At 42.7% G+C, this 23,932-nt stretch overlaps 3 protein-coding genes across 4 annotated transcripts; 1 reads left to right on the top strand and 2 right to left on the bottom strand.

Moving 5' to 3' along the window:
• Positions 1 to 1,842: 1,842 nt before the first annotated feature.
• kdelr3 (KDEL endoplasmic reticulum protein retention receptor 3) lies at positions 1,843 to 5,409 on the top strand. Its single transcript, XM_067476627.1, has 5 exons — positions 1,843 to 2,205; positions 2,477 to 2,577; positions 2,979 to 3,137; positions 3,237 to 3,489; positions 4,507 to 5,409. The coding sequence occupies exons 1-5, from the start codon at positions 2,115 to 2,117 to the stop codon at positions 4,548 to 4,550; spliced, it is 648 nt and encodes a 215-aa protein (XP_067332728.1). The 5' UTR covers positions 1,843 to 2,114; the 3' UTR covers positions 4,551 to 5,409.
• Positions 5,410 to 5,556: 147 nt separating this feature from the next.
• On the bottom strand, positions 5,557 to 7,364 carry LOC137099589 (GTPase IMAP family member 7-like). The gene is made up of 2 exons (XM_067476626.1): positions 7,029 to 7,364; positions 5,557 to 6,671 (listed from the first exon to the last, which is right to left on the bottom strand). Exons 1-2 carry the CDS (start codon positions 7,060 to 7,062, stop codon positions 5,626 to 5,628), a joined length of 1,080 nt encoding a protein of 359 aa, XP_067332727.1. The 5' UTR covers positions 7,063 to 7,364; the 3' UTR covers positions 5,557 to 5,625.
• A 1,125-nt stretch (positions 7,365 to 8,489) lies between these two features.
• LOC137099580 (ankyrin repeat and fibronectin type-III domain-containing protein 1-like) lies at positions 8,490 to 23,932 on the bottom strand. Of its 2 annotated transcripts, none has more exons than XM_067476607.1 (19): positions 23,751 to 23,932; positions 21,469 to 21,680; positions 20,914 to 21,202; positions 20,613 to 20,813; positions 18,508 to 18,621; positions 18,044 to 18,141; positions 17,588 to 17,678; positions 16,774 to 16,881; positions 16,096 to 16,195; positions 15,339 to 15,468; positions 14,995 to 15,114; positions 14,640 to 14,746; positions 14,218 to 14,332; positions 13,840 to 14,006; positions 13,370 to 13,547; positions 13,054 to 13,216; positions 12,160 to 12,326; positions 11,786 to 11,990; positions 8,490 to 10,847 (listed from the first exon to the last, which is right to left on the bottom strand). In XM_067476607.1, exons 2-19 carry the CDS (start codon positions 21,616 to 21,618, stop codon positions 10,261 to 10,263), a joined length of 3,090 nt encoding a protein of 1,029 aa, XP_067332708.1. In that variant the 5' UTR covers positions 21,619 to 21,680; positions 23,751 to 23,932; the 3' UTR covers positions 8,490 to 10,260. The 2 variants fall into 2 exon arrangements, with proteins under 2 accessions (XP_067332708.1, XP_067332707.1); XM_067476606.1 differs by having other exon boundaries at positions 21,469 to 21,837.

The raw sequence follows: 23,932 nt of genomic DNA on the forward strand, positions 1-23,932 counted from the left end.
TTTGTACACGTATACAGTTAATCATGCATGAAGACGCAAGTAAGGAGAGAGGATGAAGCAACACTATCACTCAAAGGCTGCAGCCATTTATGAGGGCAGACAGTCAAGTGATCTAATCTGGATGGTTTCATGTTTAATTTGTATAAAATCTTTGATCCCCAGTAGCTTTTCTTAAAATCAGCGTTAAAGCAATAAGCAGATCCAGGAAACAGAAATGTGGTACTGTTTTGACCACATCTCTGGATTTGAAGCTGTGTTCTCAGGTACTGTTGTCACTGTTGCTTCATAAAAAAAGAACTTAAAACTTAACTTAAACTTAAAAATGCATTACATTGTACAGTATTAAAGACAAGTGCATGACACCATTTAATTACCCTAAGCCTTGTGTTGAGAGGAGTCTCTGTGCTGTGTCAGTGTTTTCAGACAGAATCACAAACTAAATAGGCGTTTCAATGAAAACATGTCTGTGTGGAGGAGAGTGAGGTTTCAGACAGAAGCATCCACAGTCCAGCGTCTGAAAAGAAAACAAAATGACCAGGCAGGCAGATCTCAGCACAGACCATAATAAAGTATATTTTACTGCATATTTTGTATGTAGAGCAAATTGTCCTCCGCTGTTGTTTCCCTTTTTCTTGTTGGTTCATCACTTTTTAAAAATTAAATTCATATACTTCTGCTTGAAAATAATACTCAACCTGCTAAAAGGTAAAGGAAGCTGTTTACTCCTTGTTGACGTGCGGTGCCCCCTCACTTCTCTGCACCAGTCAAAGTAGGCTGAAAGCATTTCCTCTGTAATCTCAGGTGCCCTGTGTTCATTTTGTCTCAAGCCAATGTAAGAGTGGGATGAGGAGGACGTGTGTGATGCCAGAATTCAGCTCCCATTTGAAAGTTACTGTAAGAGGGAGGACAAATGATGAGTTGGAGACAGTGGGTTTTGATAGGCAGGGAGACGGTGTGTGGTGAAATAAAGAGGGTTGGCAGTTTTGGGTTTTGTCAGTGACTCAGAAAGCAGAATTAGGAAGAAATAGAGGTAGGTGGAATGGAAGTGTCCGAAGAAATGGTTGGAGAGTATTTTCATACAGTGATGAGCACGAGTGCAACGATACACACCCTCACCACTCTGTTTCAACATTCCAAATTAAGATATGGTTTTCTAAAAATGCTTGTCTGACTGTGTCCCAACTATTTGTTCCTTTTGCATGCAGAAAAAAAAAAAACTTCCCCCAAAGTGGGAGGAGATTATTATCCTTTCTTGTTAGATGTGCTCACATTGACAATAGATTTATTCATTTACAATGAAAAATTAAGCAATTCACTAACTTCATCAGTTTGCATTATTTCAACATAATCTATTTTATATGTATTTATACATATAGTCACATTTAACAAAGCCTGTACTCATTTAACCCGAAAACAGGTATATATAAGAGCCTTAATTAGATTAATTTAGACCATTTTTCATACAGGCTATGATACAAAAGATGTACGGTGTAAGACAATTTCAGCATTTTAGATCATCATTAAACAGGAAAGAAAAAATGAAACACTAAAACACAAACTAAAATGATAAAAGAGTTAAATAGATGTAAATGTGCAGTTGAATGTTTAAGGTTCCATTAAAGCTTAAAATGAACATTTTCTATATACAGTCACGCCACTTCCTGTATTTTCTATCTTCCCATCCCCGTTCCCACCACATACAGGTATTAAAAAAACAAACTAATAATAATCAATAAAAAAATCTAAATGTAACCTGTAGAAACAACTCATCCACGTTAGTGCGAGCTTTACTTTGAAAGTCCTAAACCGGGAAGCGTCACATCCGTTCGAGCCGGGCTAACTTCACGTTAGTTCCTGCTCGGTGCTGCTGTCAGCCACGTCACCTCCTCTTAAACACCTTTTCTCTCCCACTCCTGCGGACTCTGATGAGTTAGTGAGCGGACTCAGTTTCTTTCTTTTTTTTTTCCCTTCTTATTTCTTTAAGCTCAGCGGCAGCAGGAGTTCGCTGTGCAGCCGTGAGCCTCGCTTAGCTGGTGCCTGCTTTTGGAGGCTGTCTCCTGAGGAAAGGCCCCGTGGAAACTTTCACCAAGGTTTAGTTGCTGAATATAAACAACATGAATATCTTTCGGCTGCTGGGAGACGTGTCACATCTGGTGGCGATCATCATCCTGCTGCTGAAGATCTGGAGGTCCAAGTCCTGTGCTGGTAGGCTGAGATGTCCCTGCACTTTGCAATATGCAAGTGTACAGTGAAGACGCACTGATGACTTTTTGCAGACATGGCCATATTTGCATATTGCTGTGTTGTTGTGCTTGAGTGGAACCTACGTGGCAATGTTAACAAAGCAGTCTGCTGCCTGCCCCACCTATTACACATGGGTCTACAATATTAAAGCAAACTAATCTGCACTGCTGCTGCTGCTCCCTCGTCCGCTTTAGACAATGATTAATCTCATTTTAATTTCTTTTGCCTTTAGGGATCTCTGGGAAGTCCCAAGTGCTGTTTGCGCTAGTCTTCACCACCAGGTACCTTGACCTGTTCACAGTCTTCATTTCTCCCTACAACACAGTCATGAAGGTATGTGATCACTTACGGTACCTTTACCTTAAAGTACCTTCAGTGGAAAATGTAGAGTGTGTTCAAATTTTGACGCAAAATGTTGCCAACATGCGCGCACACACACACACACACACACACACACACACACACACACACACACACACACACACACACACACCAGATTAAACAGGTCAAGTCTCTATTCACACCAAACGCAGGTGGATGTTTATTGGATGTACTAAGATACATCTATGACTTGTATTAGGGATAATAGTCCTGCAATAAGCCCTTGTGCTGGATGTGCTGCTGCATTAAACTGCTCCTAGTTTTAGCCAGATGCACCTAATAAAGTGCCGAGTGGTTCCTGCACGTTCCAGTTCCAGTCACGGCCACTAATCAGTACTTGACGCTGCTCTCAGGTGGTGTTCCTGGCTCTGTCCTACGCAACTGTGTACCTGATCTACATGCGCTTCAGGAACTCGTACGACTCGGAGAACGATACGTTCCGCGTGGAGTTCCTGTTGGTGCCGGTCATCGGGTTGTCCTTCCTGGAGAATTACACTTTCACCCCACTGGAGGTAAGATATGTGCTCGCAAATAGGTCTGAGACCCAAAATGTTTCTTTATGTGAATGTTTTATGTTTTCATGTTCACCCTCTCCCACTGATTCCATCCAGATCCTGTGGACCTTCTCCATCTTCCTGGAGGCGGTGGCCATAATGCCGCAGCTCTTCATGATCACCAAGACTGGCGAGGCGGAGTCCATCACCACCCACTACCTGTTCTTCCTGGGCCTCTACCGAGCCCTGTACATCGCCAACTGGGTTTGGCGTTACCACACCGAGGGCTTCTTTGACCAGATCGCTGTGGTGTCCGGTGTTGTTCAGACCATTTTCTACTGCGATTTCTTCTACCTTTACTTCACAAGAGGTGAGTGTTGACCATTGTGAAGGCGATGATTTAGTTAATTTCCTTTACATAACTAAACTTCTCTAGTCATGTTGCTCTTTCATTCCAAGTTTGAATAACTTCTGAGTAACTGATCCACTTCTTCATTTATGAAATATCGAAAAGAATGTCAAATCACAAAACCACTGTGTGTCTTTCAACATATTGTGAAGCAAAATTTAGTATATGCTGTAGTTGATGATGATTTAGACAGTTCATTGGTAATAAAAACTGAATAATCATGGATGGATAACTGGGAATAGGCCCAAAGGCTCCAGGGCTTCAAAGAGCTGGTGTTTGCCTGCAAAGTGTCGGAGAAACCAAATGACATAAGTCAATTCAATTTAAAGTGTTTATCGTCATGTGCACAGTGAAGGAAACACGTTTCCCTGCACAATTAAATAAAATCCTATGTTTTCCGCAGTGAATGCCAAATACACAGAGTTTAAAAGAAGCACAAACTAGATGATAAATGCTCGTAATAGAAATAGAAATATGGACAACGTACAACGTACTGCATGTGCAGAAGTTCAGGCAGTGGCAGTTGCAGAAGTTGTAGTAACTTTTATGCAAATTTTAAGACATGCAAATTAACTGGAACCACATGATAATGGTGAATTAGAAGCCATAAAAACAACGTGTACAAGTTGATTAAAAACACGATAATAATAGTGGTAAGAAGAAGAAGAAGAAGAATAGCAGCAGTAACATTAACAAATGTACAAATTGAGATGAAGCATTCAGTCCAACTCTAACCAGTAAACAAACACACAACCAAAAAGTGTCTCTTTAACTGTGGGGGTCTTGAGGTGCTGGCAGCGTTTTCATGGCTATAGATGATTTTACTGTTTACTAGTCCGACAGCTGAGCTCTGAGCTGTAAATGCTGTAACGACTTCATGTAAGACTTCGCTGTGGGCTGTTTGTGACTGTATGACACCAGTGGAGAAAGTTGAGTCTCGTGGATTGAAAATCTCCTTGTCCTCTGTTTGTCTTGCAGTTCTTCGAGGACAAGCAAAGATGAGCCTGCCGATGCCTATTTAAAGCCGTTAAAGCCGAACACAGACGTTCCACTACATCTGTACATGTGCTTAGCGAAGGGACTAACGTTCTGACATCCTCCCGTTGACCAGGATGAGTGCACCTGTATTCTTTGCATTTCTTCTCACTGAAACTTTGTATCCGACGTTTATCACGTGTGTCTTTTTGGGGACGCTGGAAACGTGTCCCCGATGTGCATGCGGAACTAAAATCCAGGCAGTTGAGAAACACTATGGAAACTGTGTATTTGTCTTTACTGTCCCCTTCAGGGCGTCAGAGACGTGTTAGAATTTGCTCCTGTTTTTTCTCTGAGACAGATAGTTTGCAGCTTTAGCTTCTACGCATCACAGCTACACGTCCTTTGTCCAGACATTCACATCAGGGGTTCCTTTACTTTCTCCCACTACTACCACATTTGATAAATGTTTGCCTGATGATAGAGGTTGTATTTGTAGATTTGTCTTGTCTGACCTTCCACAATGATCTTCTGATCTTCTTCTTCTGGTCTACGATGTTAGACACACCCTGAAGAGTTTACTGTTTTATAAGCAGACATTTTTTCTCCTGTTTACCAAGTTATGTCACTTTTTATATTTCCTCTTTGTCATTTGTATTTCAATGTATATGGATGTTAATGGAACAGAAAAGGGCTCAATGTTTTGTCATAAATGAACCAAAGGTGTAACAGAAAACTGTTTGTCGTGTTGTCAGAGGTAAATATGGACAAATATGGCATCAGGATGTTTGACATTGGCAAACATTCACTTAATTACCACCTACGTGTGAGGTTCTCACCGAAAGCTGAATTGCACAACATTTGATAATATTTCCTTTATTATAACATGAATTCTTTCAAATCAAAGATGTGTTTGGTTCTTTTTTACTACGCCAATTGGACATGTAGCCCCCCAACACACACACACACACACACACACACGTTCTAATGTTACAGTATGATGTGAAAGTGCTGGTGCATAAAGATTGATAACTTTACATGTGTGATGCACAATGGAAGACGTCATGTTTACTTCTACATGTAAACTTGATAAACTTCCTCGTGTCCTGTTCCCCTCAATGTTCAGGGCAGAAAGGTTTTCCTGTGTTTGTACAACACCTTCCCTCCCTCCCTCACCGCCCCTCCCACCGCTTTGGCAGCTGAGCTGATGGAGAGCGGCGAGGCTGCCAGTGCTGCGGCCTTCTCCACCACCTTCACCTTCTTCACAGCTTTTCCTTTCCCTTTGTCCTTCCCCACGATCCCTGCGCCCTCTGCAGCACCTTTCCCCATCGCCGTCAACAGCTCGCACCAGAAAAGCCTCTCCTCTCTCTTCTTGGCCTCCTCTTCCTCCCTCTTCCTCTTTTCGTCTTCCTCTTCTATCTGCCTCTTGTTTTCTATCGCTAGTTCCTGTTCCTCTTTGTCTTCAGCCATCTTCTGTGGGGACTCCATCTCATGTCCTCTTTCGCCCAGGATCCTCTCTTTTGCCTGCTTAATGGCCCTCTCAGCCTCCTTAAACATCCCGTCGCTATAGCAACCGCTTCCATTGTCCACCACAATCCTGTCTACCTTTTTTAGAAGTTCCGTGACTTGTCGCGCCCCGTCCTGTTTGCTGTTATCAAAGATGTGATAGCCCCCATGGCAGCTGTTGACAAAGTGCCACAGCTCTTTGCTCTTCTCCAGGAAGTCCTCGATGCGTCTGTCCTGCAGCTGGTCTCCCCAGGTGAACAGCACCATGGTAAACCTGGAAGCTCCAGGCCCAAATATAGCCTTGATCCACTCCAAGGCGTCCTTCTCCTCCTGGGTGAACCTGCCAGGCTGCAGGGTCACCAAGAAGATGTGGGGTCCCGGAGAGGACATGACGACACACCGCCCCACCTCTGCCATGATCTCATGAGGGGCTAGGTGTGTGTGGAAGAATCCGGGTGTGTCAATCACTGAAATGTTTCGTCCGTCCACTGTCCCGGACTGTCTCTTACATTGTGTGGTGACAGAACAGGGTGACGCTTCAACCCAGAACGCAGACCTGCCCAGGATGGTGTTTCCCGAAGAGCTTCTACCTGTTCCCGTCCTCCCCAGCAGGACGATCCTCAGGGGTTCGGCCTCTGATGCAGAAGGTGACGCTTCACAGGCTGAAGCAAAAAGCACAAATACAGCACAGTGTAACTGATACAACAATGTGTGAAGCAGCTGCTGAGGTACATGATAATAATCACAAATACATTTTATTCCTCATAAAAGTGATTCATGCTATTAAACTATTAGTTTAAGAACACGTCTCTGTGCAAATCAGCGCTACTAATAAACTACAGTACACGTGAATTATCAAATTTAAATTATTTGACCTTTTGACAAAACTAATGTTAACAGCGTTTTTAGCAGATGTTTAAATAAGGAGTTACTTCAGGTACAATAACGATGTTAACGATGATGTTTAGTTTTATATTAACCTTTAAATAACTGCAGATTACAATAATGCGCACACATACCTTTGTGTGACGCAGCATTTTCAGATGACGACATCCTGACATAGAAACCAAACTAAAGACTCTGCGGGTCTTTCCGTGTCTCTAAATCCAACTGACGGCTTCTGCAGTGTTTTCTCTGCGATTCAAAGGATGCTATTTTATTTCATCCCCACAGACCTGATGGGAGCATCTGCAGCCGCAGAGCTGCTCCACACTGCCACCGCGCTGCACACTGGGGAACCAACGGCACTAAAATAAGAGCCCGGTCTTTAGAAAACTGCGAGTGCAAGAGGTTTTTATCCACAACGTTACAACCAAAACGCGCGTCAGCTGCTGTGATGAGTTGTAAACTTGTAATATTACAAGTTATTTACGGTTTCGCCCTGTCACCGGTAGGGGGCAGTAAAACCCGTGTTAAATGTGCGCAGGTGAATTTAAACTTTTTGGGGTGAAAACAATAAAAAGAGGACGCGTGTCCTGTTATAATATAAGCTGCGTTATATAGACGTAACCTTAGTCCATCTTCTCTAACATTACAGAACAGTTTACACGCTGATGGGTTTTTCTGACCTGTGGTGGTAAAAGTAAGAAACCTCCAATACGTTGGCGTCAATGTAGGCGTGATGCTTCAGGTGAGTAACTTCAAAATAAGTCCCCGACACCTCATCCAAGAGTAGAAATGTTGCAGATATCAAAGCAAATTCTAATAAACTAACTATTGAGGACTGAATGCATGTAACCTCAATCAAAATGATCCTTATGTCGTCCTTTTGTCGTCGCAATGACAAACTGCAACACAAAAAATGATCAAACTAGAATAAATACTGGGGCAAATAGTAAATGTAGACCATAAGAAAAATTAACTTACCCTAGAAAGACCACTATGAAGCCCAAAATGAGATCGGTGTGATAAAAATAGTTAGCAGACTAATAACTAAGTAGATCACTGATCCTTTCGGCTGCCTTCATCTGCATCAGTTACGACTTTCACCTTGGACGCTTTATCCCAGCGCCAATCGTTTCTACCACTTTGTTTTATAGTTTCAGTATGGTACCAATATTTTTAAGGATATCAATGGAAATACTATGTCCACACGGGCACCGCTGCGTTTACGTTTTCCCCATTTTAATGGTGCGGTGCAACACAATGGCCACCAGAGGGCGACACATTTCACTAATCTATAATCTGATGGTATGCGGAGACCATGCACAGCAGAAAAAAACCTTTTATAAAAAAATGATTTGTTATCCATAGCGTTTATAAATATTACTGTTATTACTTGTAATATCACAGTGTAATAAATCATATTATATAAGCTTTTGGACCATTCCACGCTGTCGTTGTCACGTAGTATCTAACTGTGACCACCAGAGGGCAGTGAATACTCATGACTCCATTCAGTCGCTGATAAGGTAGCTGCCTTTTAGTTAAATCCATGATGTCCTTAAATTAATTTAGTCTTCTTTATTTTTTTAAATTTACTTATATGTGAAAACAACCAAAAAAATAAAAGAATGGAATGTAACGTCAGAAACAAGTGATCACATACTGATCTAATGTTCATGCTATTTGAATCATTTTTGTTTCCCTTTATCTGACAAATGTTATAACAAAGCTCATTGTCAGGTTGCTAATTGGTAACTCACTCAACTAAACTGTCACATGTATTAAGCAAACGTTCCCATGTTGTTGCCTTTTCATAAGTATGACAAGATGTGTGCATGCTAAACTAATAACCAGTATAATCACACAATTTAAAGGCTTTGCACAGCTTAGTTTTTATATATTCTGACTGATTTGGCCCCACATCATCCCCAGTCAGTTTGTACACCCACCCCTTTGGGAGTAGAGATTTAATTCTGCAAATTCAGAAAAAAAAAACATGTGTGTGAGGGTGGATGGATGTGCAGGATCATTTCTTAATCAAGAACTCAAAGAACTGAAGCCCATTTCAGTCTCAGAAGGGATATTTAATGGGATTTATAACACTTCTATAGCCAGATCTCACTAAACATTTGCTTAGGTGTATTACTCTAAGAATGTATTCTATCCCTTACTGTAAGAATACAATGCTAATAGTATAAACTTCATCCACCCAATATTTAAGGCACCGGTCAAAACAGCCATGTTAACCTATTAAACTGCAAAGGAAAAGCTGTTCTGTTCCACTGTGTTGTATTTTTAGAGTTTGTCGTGCTCATAGTTCTCTGGACTCGGTTCATCCAGTCAGGTCCCTGTTAAACTTCCTTTTATTATGGCGTCTCTCTTCATCCAATTAGCAAAATTTCCTCTTGCTCTGGTTACTGCCAAAACATCGGAACTGTGCATGTTTCTCAGGAATCGCTTTACCTCTGGCTGACTCACTAAAAGACACGTGGGAGGAGGTAAATATGCACTAAGCACAGATGCAGCAATGCAAAGACAACATTTTCTGCAAAGCAAAAAATAACACAAATGCATAAATAGAAACTGTTTCGAGGTTCTATAAGAAACAAAGACCCAGAAAACCACCAAGTAGATTAGTGCAGGCAAAGAAATGCAGTGTTTAAGTATTTAAAAAACTGCTTTTAAGTATGTTACTGTGGTGGTTATTGAAGTAAACCAGCTCCAAAATGTACTTTCCTTCCCTGTCAGGATGAAGAGATAAACAGCCTGAATCCAGGCTTCTACCCAACAAGACTCACTGGAACAGCTGCCAAACAGTCTTCTACACAGAACTGAATAAAGTGTCTGACTGTTTGTTTAAATTAAGTATTTCAGCTTTGGATTTTGCAGTTTGATGCAAACATCAATCTGCAACAAACACAACAAAGTGCAAAAAATGAAGGGGTGTGAAGCCACTTTGACACCTTTTTATAGCCTACAAAGAAAACACGTCCATTTGGCATAACTGTGAGTTTTGCGAGCTCAAGCAGCAATGTTGCTCTGTGCTGTAGTGAGTGATGGAATTTGAAGTCATAAAAACTTAATTTGTCCTTAGAAGTTCAACAGCCTGAACATGTGAAAAGAAACCCTGTAAATCAGCCTGTTAATTATTTCTCTCTTTTCATTTTCCACGGCCATTTTCAGATCAGCTGCAGTGACGTGTTTGGTGTAATTCTGTCTCCAGTGTCTACAACAGCCGACATTAATTTAAGGATTAAGGACAAAATCCTTCTCAGGCCACAAGATTTATTGCATCTTGCATTTGCCTCTATAAATCTGGGGATCGGAGGTTTGAAAATGACAAAGTTGCTGTTTGCAGAGTCGATATCAGGATGAACTGTTGCAGGGTCTGTCCCACTCCACCTGGTTCCTCACTAGAAAACATGCTCCTTTGCTGGAAACCTGCTGAGTGTCTGTGTCCCTTGGAGGAAAATCCCGAGTGTGTGTCTCTTTCCTGCTGCTGTTACACAGCAGGTCAGGCTCTGACAGACACCCAGGTCCATTAAACATGTCTGCATCCTCCAAGTCAAAGAAGGTACTGTTCTCTCCAATCCCCAGGCCAAAGCTGTGCAGCATATCCATTACTGAGGGCGTGGAGGAGCGGCTGGGGGCCTCATCCTCCATCAGACTCAGCGTGGGAATGATGTCGACCAGCTCTGCCATCTCCATCGGTTGGATTACCTCAGTGATGCTGGAAGGGTAGGCCTGCTCCCCGCGATAGCTCTCCTGCATGTCCACACCCGCCTCCGACTGTGCGACGGCAGCAGGCTCGAAGAAAGCGCTTGGACCTAATTCGGTCCGACCACAGCCGGTGGAATCCGCCGTTGACGGGGTGGTGATGTCCACAGGGTACCCTCCCTTTGTGACGCCCTCTTCAGAGACGTTGTTTGGTGGAGTCACACTGACCACACTCTCTGAGAGGGAAAAAGGAGGAAGGTAAAGTCTTAATCCATCATTCAGGATAAACAAGTTCATTTAGAGCTGCTTGCTTCAATGTGACAGAGCCAAGGAGCAGTTTCCTACATGGCTAAAGATTTTAGACATTGTCTCTGTTGTTTGGACAAATGTCTATGCAGCAGTTGCATGATGCTTCATATGGTAAAGTATATAATATGCAGTACGAAAGTCTTTCTAGGTCTCATATCAATTGAGAAATTACACATTTGCTGTGAATTAGCTTCCTGCAGTTTGACATGATGGACCGATCGCCCTCTGTTATTTCACATGCTGCTAATCCCACCGGCCCTGCAGGGACCCCTGCTGTAGCACTCAGGCACTGCCCGTTTAATTAAGTATAGTCTAATTAAGTTTAATTAAACTTCAAGTGACCTTCACACATTACAGCAAGTAAAAGCAGCAGGACCACAGAGCAGAAATACACGGTACAAGTACAACAAAGCCAACTAAATTATGTAATGTTTTTATGATCATGTGGTGAATCTTGTTAATTTCTCAACAGGATCATGAAGCTTTTCTTTTAGTAATCAGAATTCAAAAAGTAACTACATAAGTGGAGTAAAAAGTACAATATTTGCCTCTGAATTGAATTGAAGACAAATTAAAAAATAGAAGAACATGAGAATATTCAAGTAGAAAAACCTTAAAAGTGTATTTAAGCACTTAGTGTACTTTGACTTTGCATTCTGGGTAACTCTGTTTCTCTGGGTTCTCTAACACCACACTGGAGGTGAAACCTTTTCTGTCCAGTCCCATGTCTGGGTAGTGAGTACAAAGAGATTTTTCTACTTTACAATCCTCAAACCTCTATGTGATCATCTTGAAGTCTGTAGCTTGTGCGGCAGCTGAACTGCATTACGCAGAGACATTTCCAACCTGACGATGATGAGGATACCTGTGGTGGCTCTTGGTGCCTCTGTCTGGTTGGGCCATGTCAGTCTGCCAGTCAAACTCTCCCCCTCTTCCTCTCCATCAGGACGTGGTGGTGGGTCCCCTCCCATCACCAGACCCAGAGGCGCCGCTCCCACCCACTGCTTTGAGCGCACGCACTGTAGGCAGTCCATAATCCAGCGGCCGTTCCTCCACACCGCATCAAGACGCTGGAGAAATGAACGGCGACAACGGAAGTAGAATTAAAGTTCTAACAGATGAACAGAGTGAAGTCCTTTATCTTTATTCGTGTTCCTCAGTAAACCTGTGCTAATCACAAAAGAACTGCATTTAAGCGTTGAGACGAAGCAAATCAGAGTGTTGCTGTTATCATCTTACGTGGGACAGCTCTGTGATGTGGTTAAGACGTTCCCTGGCTTCCTGCACCTCTTTGGTGTCCAGTGCCTCCCGCAGAGCCTGTTGGGCCAGATGAGTGTCCAGCTCCAGCCTCACCCAGGCCTGACAGTACAGAGACAGTAAGTCCTGTTCATACGTCCAGAAGTGAACTGGTGGGGAGCCGGAGTAGAGAGGAGAGACGCAGCGTTTACATCCAAGCGGAGAGACAGAGCCTCAGAACTCACACTTTATCATAGCTGTGGCTTGGAAATCATATGAGGAGTCAAGGGGTGAGAGGGTTCAGTTTCAACGTACGTCCCCATGGCTTTAGTTCAGGGTGTAACTGTACAACAAGGCTTTTAAACTTTTAAAATATTTCTCTTCTTCTGGCTGAAAAATGCCTCCAGACAACATCATCCGCAGGTGTTTTGCATCCTAGGGAGTTCAGATAATATTATCTGGGACAGCTGACAGTGTGAGCAACGAGGTGACATAATATGAACTAAAGATTCCTCCAAGTGATGTCATCTGGAGGCTTTTTTCAGCCAGAAGAAGAGAGATATTTTAATATAGGGAAGTTGGAGAGAAGTCTAAAAGCATCCTTGTATATTTACACCCTAAACTAAAGCCATGGGGGGGGGGGCACGTTGAAAATTGGTGAAGTTGCCCTTTCATGCAAAGAGGATTAAAGTGCTGATTATGTATCAAAGGTTTGTTAAAATTTTTAATCTTGACTTTATTTGTAGATGTGTCCCATTTGTTTGATCTTAATAAGATTTATGCCATAAAAAGACTCCTTCCACTTCACTTCTCATCGTTTTCATGTGATATTCCCTAAAGGCCCCAGGACATTATTGAAGGAGAAGGACTGAGTGGTTGTGGAAAACCTGCACCTACCCAGCTCAAAGATCTGCAGGGGCATGGTGAGTCCAGGTTCGTTGGTGCCCACCAGAGGCCAGTAGCTGGAGCTGAAGTCCTCACTGGGAGGCAGCAGCAGCAGCATTGACACCTTGTCTCCAAACTGCAGCAGCTCTCGGGTGTAGACGCCATACTGATAAGCCTGTCAGACCCACGGCAGAGCGGACATAATTATGAAAATAATGATTTGAAAATCTAAAGAGGTCAGATTAGTCTTGTCCCCCCGAACATCTCATAAATGAACTGCTTGGGAAGGAGAATTGGTTTTGTGACGGCTGTGTAAATGAGTTTTTACCCTGTAGAGGGGGATGTTGAGCTTCGTAAGGAGATGTGTGACAGCGGCTCTCAGAGACCTGATGAACTCAACCACCCCGCTGCCCTCTGCCAAGCTCCCATCGTCACCGCTCAACAGGCTCTGGACACTGCTGTTGGCTGTGGCGTAAACATGACTCTGGAGCCACGCCCACTCCCCTCTGTCACCCAAACGAACATAACAAAAGATTGCTATAAAATGTGTGAGTCTTGAGAGCATTAACACAACATATGTGCACGTTGTAGACCATCGACCTCTAATTGCATTTACTCTGGGTTTGTGTGACACATTTCCGAAGCATTTGTCGTTGTAATGAAGCTATAAACAGGAGCTGCTGCCTTGTTGGCTGCAAACAGCATCATTTTCAAAGTCAGGACCTACTATTTTAGCAGTAGAAAGTTAAAAGCAACATCATCAACAACCGCTGCGTTTGCTGGGCCCGGCACAGTTACCTGGTCACGTGAGCGTTGAGTCGGACCCGTGTGTGGCAGAGCACATTGGGCAGCCTTTGAGGCACCAGGACCCTGATCTGTTCCACTGAACTGCACAGTTTCAGGATGCCCACATACAGACCTGGCTGCATCCACTGAATGCTGTGCCTGTGGAAGGACATCTTCTCCTGGAGACCACAAGACAAGACGACGTCATGTTGAGATGCCTTTTATTCCCTGCATTTCTTGTTTTTTTTCATCTGGCTGATTCATTTGGTTCAAACATGCTAAATTAATTCCAATAGAGTTGCACAGGACAGAGACAGAAACGTGGCCGCTGCTGAGTGTGTCCACGATCTCACACTTTTTTTGGGGACTTTTTTGCAAAACCGTGTTCACCTTGAGCTGCTCATAGAGCATGTCCATGGCAGTGAGCTCAGGCAGGAGAGGAGTTCTGCTGCGGTTCAGGTCCAGGCGGGTAAGGGGCATCCAGTGAAGGGGAGGGTCGGGAGGGCTTGTGGAAAAGCAGACAAGTTAAAATACGATGATAGCTCTGTTTGAGTAATTCATAATATAACCCCTGCTCCAAAAAAGTTGGAACGATGTGTAAAAGATAAATAAAAACAGAACGATTTGCAAATCTCATCAACCCTTATTTTATTCCCCGTAGAACATAAACAACATATGAGATGTTGAAACTGAGACATTTTACCATTTCATGGGAAATATTTGCTCATTTTGAATTTGATGGCAGCAAGTCAAGTTAGCAATAAAAATTGCTCAAGGGTATTAACAGAAGGCAAGAAAAGAGACTCTCTCACCTGGGAGAGCTCTGGATCTCCTTCAGAGTCACTAGTAGCACGTTGCCCTGCCGGTCTTTCAGAGGTTCATAGTACACCTGGCCCAAGTCCACGGTTCCCAGGGAAGACTGATGGCAGAGATAGGTGGAGAGGTAAGACAGAGGCATGAGGATGAATAAATATGAGGATATTAGGGACTAATGCAGTGAAACACAGGTTCTAGGGGAACAGGTAGGTAGTATGAGATCGGGGAGTGAGGCGGCAGTTTGCAGAGTGGGAGGAAGAAGAAAAGATGTAAAGAGGTAATTAAAATAGCAATTATCCCATTTTGATGCTCCTTATCAGGCAGAGTACAATAAGCTGCTTAACATCCTACCTGCAGCTGGGAAATGGCTCTTAAAATGCTGTGTCGGTTTTGAAGCAGGGAGGAGGATGATGAGTGAGCGGAGCAAAGGGCCTGCTGGAGCCAGGGCACCTGTTGCCATGCACAGGACAACTGCAAAAGAAAATAACCACAAAAAAAACCTCAACCCGCAATTCCCAAAGCTGCGTTTTGAGTGAAGAAATATGTGGAAACAATAAATCAAACATTGTCGTTATTGGCAGGTACCGTACAATTTAATTCAGCTTCTCTGTCTTTGTTCTCAGTTAGGACAAAATGCAACACAACGTTGGAAGTGTTGCGTGTTACATGAATGCACGAAGTGCCAGCATCCTGACCTTAGCGAACCAAAGGAACTCTTGGGTGATGGAGGTGGAGCAGCACTGGATCTCCACCAGTGGGATTTGATCTTCTGCTGTCACCAGGATGTTGTCCTTGTGGTAAAACACCGTTGCCAAGTACACGCCCCTAACAAGACCAATATGAAACAGATCCAACAAAGATGAACAGGCAAATGATTTTAAAATCATTTGTTTTGGGCATTTGTGGATTTTTAGATGAAAATACGAGGGACGTCAGAGAAGTTTCAATTCTCCGAGGGCCCATGTTTTTTTTTTTTAAATGCATCAATACTCTAATCATGTTGTTATCACTTAACCCAACTGCAACAATTATACGGTTCTTGTGCAGATTTTCAAAAAGCATTTCGAGTCACCACATTTCTATGCAGCCTTCAGTGTTTTTAAAGCTACTGAGTGGCTCATATTCATGCAGTTACAGCTTTCCCCATTTATTCACCGCTAGCTACTGTGGTGAGTGTGCTCAGCTGAGCGCACGTGGCAGTGAGATGCTTTGATCATTCACTTGCAGCGTGCAACACTTTCAACCATCCACCTCTTCAAAAGAACTTTACACTGATCTCAAGGCTGCATCAGCTTCAGTGTGACTAGTGTTCTATTTCAATAACCGTAACAGATAAGAGTTTAGACTTGTACCTTTCTAGTCTACACTGCTGTAATCGCATCACATTTAATCCGTTATTCCACATACCCTCAAGGCATCGTGGGACAGGTGAGACAGATGAGAGAGACTTACCTCTGTAGGAGACGAACAAACTTGGTGGCCGACTGGAACAGTTGTTTGATGCCCCGAGACACAAACAGCCGCTTGCTGGGACTCTGGGGCTTACAGCTCTCTGAAGAGGATCAGATGGGATGAGAATCACATTCACTGTGCACGCACGTAATATTCGACTGGGGGAAGTTGGTAAAATGGTTTTCTCCAAGAATACAATGTGGTAAAGAATGAATAATAACAAATGGAGAATGTTGCAATGCCTCTGATGCTCATTATGTTTTCTGATGTTTGACAATTAAACATTAAGTACAGGCGAGAGAGGTTTTATCACATTAAAAGATAAATATTAGGAGATAAAATAGGAAATGCAAGAAATACACTAACAAATCTAAAGCATCTTCATTGCGTATGTAGTTTGTTTAAAGATAAGAACCTGATTTTAGTTCACAAGCTCTGAACAATGCTTTTTTTAAATTTTGTAATTTGCAGAAATCTATCTGTGCTTGTTGTTAACCTTGAACACTGTGGCTCTGTAGTGCAGGTGAACAGGCTAAAATAAGATTCTGGATTCACAGGTGACACAATTAAAACAAAATAAAATAAAATTAAATTAAAAAAAGTCCCCAGCCTCATCATTAAACAGAAACTGCACATATAATTGATCCAACAGCTTTAAAACTGAAGGCCCAGCATTACCTATGCAATACCCTCTGTAATGTGGTTCTCTGGCATCTTCCAGCAGTTTCCTCACTAGTTCCTCGCGATTTCTGAACTGTGACTTCACGCCAACGCACTCTCTCCAACCTGAACAGGAAGCAGGAGGGAACACAATAATCACTTTCATTTTTTACGCAATTAGGGGAAAATCATTCAAGACATCAAGAACCCATTTGCAGCGAGTCCTGAGTGCTGCTTTTTCCCTAGCGCGGTGATTAGGAGGCAAGAGCAATTGTATGAGAAGCCATCTGTGCGCGGCCTTTCTGAACGTTTAATGATGATTCATACTGAGCTGTTGAAACTATGTGTTTTTTTATTCAGATATGAATTTCAAGTTCAATTTTGTTACAAAATGAATGAAGAAAGATGCTGAGCATTAATAACATTACTAATATGGTTGCATTCTGACTTAATTTGGCGTTTAGACAAATATTTTTTTCTCCATTTCCGAAACATTAGGTGCCATTTTCTGCTTTACTTCCCAGCACGAAACGCCAAGCGCCAGCAACTAATGCAGCGAGAAACAAGGGCCGACATACAAAAAAGATTATGAGCCGCGTTCAAACTCAAAGCGGCACGGGCACCAAGGCCCATTGACATCAAAGTGGCACATTTAGTTCTCCGTGTTTTAATAATGGATTAATCCACCAGCCATGAGTGGATTCCACTTCTTTCACATCAAGCTTGATGTCAGCCAAGTAATTTCATTACACAGGCACAGAGAGAAAAAGAATGGAGCCTTTCCAAAGTGCTAAGTCCACATTCATCCAAGTTTGCAGTTCAGTATACTCACTGGAGGGGGCAGCGCTGACTGGAGTAGAGCTCTGAGGTGGACCCCATCCTTTTACATTGAAGGCACTCACTCGTACAAAGTAATGCACTCCCTGCATTTGGAGAAGCACCAGACTGCCACATTATCACCATGCATTAACCTTATGAATCGTCCGTTCCGGGACAAAGAAATCACATAGCGCTCTCATTATTAATTCATCTGGTTGGATAAGGCAGTTGAGTGGGATAATGTTCACTCATGGGAAGTGGTTCAGCACAGTGGATGGTAATTGGTCAGCAATGAACACAGTCTGTGCATGTGTGTGCGTAATGACATGTCTTAACCTATTTAAATATGTTTTTGCATGTCTAATATGCATATACATATCTACAATGTGTGTGCAGATGCAAATGTTCGGATGTTTCTTGCCTATATGTGTGCGTGTGTGTGTGTGTGTGTGTGTGCTGCCTGACTCACGGCCGTGAGTCCCTTGATGGTGTAGGAGGGATTCTTGGTCTCTGTAACTTGGGCTGAGCCAAGGATGCGTTCGAAGCTGGCTGAAGTGCTCCATTCCACTGTGGATACAAAACAATCTCACTGATTGATTATTCTCTGGCTTTACTTAAAACCCCCACAGAGGAGAACTAAGGATTTGTGTATTTACAGTGTCGGGAACTTGTACTTGCTGTACCTGGTCTTAATCTACCCTTGGCTGCAAAGTATGACATTTATGAAGCTGTAAAGCTAATTAACAAAAGCAGAGAAGCCAAAAAGGGGAAGCATAAATATAGGGCTTTTATACCTGCCAGCTTAAATGGTCTGTTATGCCTAAATTAAACCTTTATTTATTCATCATTCCCGTGGCCATTCTCGTCATAACTCTTATGACCCATGCATCCATCCATGTAATGTATCAAAATAAAAAGTTACTTCCCACCTACCTTTGTAGCACGTTATGAGCCCCATGGTATCACCTTCTGGCTCTTTGACTGCCACAAGCAGAGAAGTAGTACCGGTCACCAATATGGACACGTGCCGGGGGGGGCCAGGGAGGTCTGGGTGAAACATTTAGAGGAAAAAACTAAATTCAAACAGAGAGAACATCTGAGTGTACACAACCATAGAGAAGAAGTATTGTATTGTATTTTTAATATAAAAAAAAAACACATTTTAAATAACAAAAAGTTTATCTAATGGCTACATCACCAATGAGAAAAAGTAAGTGAACTTAACAGCTAGTTTATTTTTTTATTCCTTTTGAGCCATTGTGAGCGTAACCCACATGCACACTATGACATATCACACTACCACCACCATGCTTAACCATAGGTTTGTGTTTTTTCCGTGGAACTCTGTGTTTGGTTTACTCCAGATGTAACCACACCACTGTGTTTCAGTTTAACTTCCGACTCATCAGTCCACAGAAGATTCTCGTAAAAGGTTTCAGGGTCATCTATTCTGGGTGTGTTGAGGCAGATTTCAGACGAGCCCTAATGTTCTTCTAGGGTTGCTGTGGTCTCACCTCGCCACCCTCCCATGGATGCCATTTCTACCCAGTGTCCTTTAAACAGTGGAGTCGTGGAAATTGACCTTTATTGAGGTGAGAGTGTCATGCAGCTCCTCAGATGTTTTCCTCAGACTTTCTGGGAAGGTCACTATTGTTCCAAGTCCGTATATCCAAAGTCCCTCTCACTGTGGTTCTGTCCTAGAGCTTTACCTTCAGGTCAATTCCCAGATTTATTGTTTGTTTGAATGTGTTAAGGGAGAAAATACTTCTTTCCATAGGCCTGGCTGTTATTGCATTACATTTAGTTTAAATTAATTATTTCTCTTCGCTGAGTTTGCTTTTGTTGTATGTAAGAGTTTTGATGATTAAAAAAAAGAGAGAAAAAAAATCACAACCAGAGTTGAATAATTTTTCACACCACTGTAGGTGGCAAAAAATGCCAGTTTCTCAAGTGACAACTGCTGATAAATAATCTTTTACTTCGAGCTAATTCTCAATGTCCTGGCTCTGAGCTAAGAAAGCATAGTCGAGCTGCTTCCATTGAAGCTCGATGTTGCCCCAAGACACAGAAACTCTCTTCTGCAGCTAAACTCTGACCTGCCTAGATGTAAAAAGAGTTTTCCTGTGGGGATCAGTAAATTATCGCAACATTATTAATGCAATAGCATCCATAAAAGTAGCCCCGTAAAATGAGTTTCTGTATTGTAAACAAATCTAATTGTGTTCTGCTCCTTGATTCTAACCAATTTTTGCTCAAACTAAGCTCTGAACTGAAGTGAACCGATGAAGTCAAGACTTCAGACAAGCAAGCAAGCTTACTTCACTGCAGCCAAAAAGAAGAGTTCTGCTCTTTTCACCCTCACAATAATACTGTGATCATAAAACAGCCTGTGAGGAAAACAGAAAATGCTTAAGAGAGAAATGAAATGAAGGCTATCAGAGAGGTTGATGCAGAGCAATTACAATGAGTGCAGAGTAGACATCATTGCATAATATGAATGTATAGAATATAAAAAAAAATCAAGGTTGAGCCAATGAAAAGTCAGTGGCAAAGAAACTCGAGCACGTTGGTGCAGGAAAAAGAAAGCAAACAGGCAGAACACAGGTTGCAGTAGATCACTGGAAGTATTCAAGGTGTGGATTTCTACTGATATATTCACAAGCACCAAGGATTCTGAATTTGATACATGCAGCCAGTGGCAGACGTGTGAGGGAGTGTAAGCATGAGAGAGTTTGGAAAGGTTGATGACAAGGCAGTCTGTTGAATTTTGGATGAGCTGAAAGGGGCTGGAGGGAGGCTAGGAGTTACAAGAGGCCAGAAGGGAAGTAAGTTAAACCTAAGCCAAAAGTTGGGCTGAATTCTTGGTCGCTATGGTCTTGTCAGCAGAGGTGAATGGCTTTGTAAGGAAGAGCTGCAAGAAACTGCAATACTACGTTTGAAGGGGACAGAAAATCCAATAGTACCAGTTTTTCCTCAAGTAACAACTCAGGATTGAGTTTGTGTCCCAAGCCATGGCTCAATAAATGCTGACAACTGACCTGTGCTGGAAAAGTTCTCTCTCATCCGACAGTACAGTTGCAGCCTCAGGCTCCAGAGGTGGACATATCTCTGGACGTCAGTCCGTGACTGAGTGCCTGTCCCTGGCTTCCTTACTAACTCCTTCTTCTTATGTTCCACCTGTTTACCTGCCAGTGCCACCAGAGCATCCAACTTAAGTTCCCACTCAGCTGGTTGGCACACTGAGAGGAAATAGAGAGGATGAGGGGTAACTTAGAACAGCATATTAAAACCATCCAATGCAATATTTATGTTGGTGATACTTTAAATTGTAGAACTCACAAACAGGGTTATGTCTGGCTCCAGCCTTTGTCAACACATGGAGCAGAGGTGAATTGTGAGTAAGGGCAGCCACATCCAAGGGGACTAGGCCCTGTTCACTCACCCTGTTCACCGCCTTCTCCATTTCTTTTTCCCAGTCTTTCTTCTCTCCTCTCACCCACATGCTTCCTCCTCCTCCTCCTCCTCCTCCTCCTCCTCCTCCTCCCCCACAGTTGGTGAGACCTCTGGACAGCAGGCTTTGTACAGCCAAAGTGTCTTCATTTTCCACTGCCTCCCACAGGTTCTTGTACTAATGGGGTGCAAGCAAGGAGAAAGACAGAAGAAGAGCATTTCTGTGAAAGATGTATTTTGTGAGGTAGCAGGAAGGGATGAGACAGTAATGCAGGACACATAAATCAAATCATAAATCAAAGCTGGAGACTGATCTGGGACAGAGAATCAGGCTCTGTGTCACTGAAAGATCTAATAATTACCACTATAATGAAACCAAGTCAGAGGACAAGTAAACATTTCAGGCAATGTAAGCAGACTCAGAATGACACCAAAAGGTCTTACAGCATCTGCAGACTTGCTCAGGTGCTTGGGGATGTCAGCAGGCGACTCTCCACCCTTTAGTCTGACGGAGAGGTTTCTGTAGATGCGTTTGGGCGACACAGGACCCAGAGAGCGCCGGCGCTGGGGCGGGTTCCTCGTGGACACGGACATGATAGGAGAGGAGAGGAGAGGAGAGGTATGCACGGAGGGTGCACAGGAAGGTGGAGGAAAAACTGAAGAGAAGGAAGAAAATAAATGGAGGTGTGACAAACTGGTAAGTTCATGTAAAGAAGCTCAGGGTCCACAAACACAGGGATGGGAACAGTGACATGAGAAGCAGGAAAAACAGAGCTTGATGAGAGTAGGAGAAAAGGTGAAACTCATTAGAGTCTTGAGGGAGAGAGGTAAAAAGAGAGAATAAAAAAAAACACACAAACAGAAAATACAGTCAGGCTCAGATTATTCTACAGTGAAAGCAATTTTCTACCAACTTGAAGGGTAAGTATAGGCTATGCTATTGTGTGGGTGGGTAAATGGATAAAAGTTACAATGCCGGTACACAGCAGATGAAAAATACCTTGGAGCATTTATTTTTGTGCCTCTTACTATTCTCGTCTTTGTTCTTCTTTTACGCGCTATTGTGTGACACGGCTTTTATTAGCTCTGAATGGAGTCTCTCAGCACACAAAGCAACCAACCCATCAATCTAATTAACTGAAGAAAAGCAATCTCATGTAGAAGAGCCAAAATTCCTCACTTATAATAAATATGAATGTCCTCGTATCTTCAGCTTGAAGATAAAAATCCATCATCACCAGTGCAGTAATGATGGTTCATTATCATTTCCATTGCCTTTTCATCATCACAATCATTCACTTTTGTGCCTGAAAATCTAATTCTTTTTTTTCTTTTTTTTTCCAACACTTGGAGCAAAATTCAGTGTGGTGTAGTCGCCCCCCCCCTCCCCCCTTCCACCCCCATTCTACCCCCTTCCACTTCAATCAGCAAATCCTCTCTTTCACTTGTCACTGTCTTTCTTCTCCTTCCCTCTTTCTCTCCTCTTTCCGTTCACAGTTCTGCAGTTTGGAGAATGATTTTCAGATCCACTTGGTTGGCGCTATGCCCCGAGCATTCAGATCAGCATTCAGAGCATCTCTGTAAAACAGGGGATACTGAGACTCTGCTGTGTCTCTCGGTCTCGTCACCACTTTCCCATCTAAACAAAAGGCTAAAGTTTCAGTGTTTTGGTTTTTTTTGCTCAATTCAGCCCTCTGTCAACTCAAGCTGCTGCTAAGTGGTGCCCTGTCCTTGTGTGAAAGCAAATACTCCCCTTCTTGATGCTAGCTGAGGAAAAAAAACGGGGCCCTGACCACATCACCACCTCTAAGTGACATTACCACCACACCTGTAACCTCACTGTGTGACTTGCTGGCACACACACTGCTTGCTCTTTCTATATGCAGAGACCGGGTGTATTGGGGTAATACTGTTTGTCTTGCATCGGTGGTGGAAAGTGCTGGTGAGATAGCTCAGAGATGAGCCTTACTGTTTGCTTTTTCTGAAGCAAAACACCTGGGAGGTGAAGTGTTTGCAAAGTGTGCTAACTTTAGAGATTACTGTCAGGCTTTAAAAAAGAACCGACGCTGACCGACAAAGGGACACACATTGTGGATTCATGTGGTTTTGATGCATGTCAGTATCTCAGACTGTGGTCATATGGGGATTTTTTTTTGTATCTCAGAACTGTGGCCAACATGCTGAGAGTATATTGCATATTTTGCAAATGCGCGTTCTGTTTTGTCTGTCTGCTAAAAGCTGTGGCTGGCAAGTTTAGCTATGTGTGCAGCCTCTGATGACTAACATTTCTAATCCACCAGGAAATAGTGCACTACATTTATTTTTGCAAATAAACCACACATGAGATCACTTTCAAGAGTTACCATACATTATCCAAAAAACATTAGATCTTTTTTTTTGTTTTTTGAATGTTTCAGCATGTCAACTCCAAATAATCCCATAAAGTTTCTATAATTAGCAACAAAGCCCCATAAATCAACTATGAACTTAGATGATTTTACATTCAAACAGTTGTAATGTAATGCATCACTAGGAATAGCATACAGTAGCACAGAAGTCAAAGCAAAGCTCGAAGTTATAAGAATTAAAATCGCATTTAAAGATAACACAAACTGTGGGCTACTGAATGGAGCAAAGCGCTCCTTCCATGTTGGACACCGGGTTAGTTTAACAACACTTTGAATGAACACTGAGTAAAATGTATTTAAGGTATTTTCATTTCCTACCGCTGAACAACACCAGGCTCACTTTAATCGGCCCGACGCGTCTCCGACACTGCACTGGCGCTGCAACATGTTTTATTCCTCAAATGAAAGTAGTACTGAGCCCATATAGTCCATCATTTTACCCCGTGCGTTTTTACACTGAGGACGAAGTGCACCTGAACGTCTCACAGCAGTGAGTGACT

Source organism: Channa argus, chromosome 15 (assembly GCF_033026475.1).
Source record: "Channa argus isolate prfri chromosome 15, Channa argus male v1.0, whole genome shotgun sequence".
NCBI lineage: Eukaryota > Metazoa > Chordata > Actinopteri > Anabantiformes > Channidae > Channa > Channa argus.

What these genes read in the sequence shown, in the direction of transcription:
- kdelr3 (XM_067476627.1), top strand. Translation starts at nt 2,115, where the DNA reads ATGAATATCTTTCGGCTGCTGGGAGACGTGTCACATCTGGTGGCGATC. An exon ending in GAGGTCCAAGTCCTGTGCTG is followed by an intron (nt 2,206 to 2,476) that starts GTAGGCTGAGAT and finishes TTTTGCCTTTAG; the next exon opens with GGATCTCTGGGAAGTCCCAA. An exon ending in ACACTTTCACCCCACTGGAG is followed by an intron (nt 3,138 to 3,236) that starts GTAAGATATGTG and finishes GATTCCATCCAG; the next exon opens with ATCCTGTGGACCTTCTCCAT.
- LOC137099589 (XM_067476626.1), bottom strand. Translation starts at nt 7,062, where the DNA reads ATGTCGTCATCTGAAAATGCTGCGTCACACAAAG. An exon ending in AAATGCTGCGTCACACAAAG is followed by an intron (nt 6,672 to 7,028) that starts GTATGTGTGCGC and finishes TTTTTGCTTCAG; the next exon opens with CCTGTGAAGCGTCACCTTCT.
- LOC137099580 (XM_067476607.1), bottom strand. Translation starts at nt 21,618, where the DNA reads ATGTCCGTGTCCACGAGGAACCCGCCCCAGCGCCGGCGCTCTCTGGGT. An exon ending in TGCTCTATGAGCAGCTCAAG is followed by an intron (nt 14,007 to 14,217) that starts GTGAACACGGTT and finishes TGTGGTCTCCAG; the next exon opens with GAGAAGATGTCCTTCCACAG. An exon ending in CCTGCAGATCTTTGAGCTGG is followed by an intron (nt 12,327 to 13,053) that starts GTAGGTGCAGGT and finishes GCTCCCCACCAG; the next exon opens with TTCACTTCTGGACGTATGAA.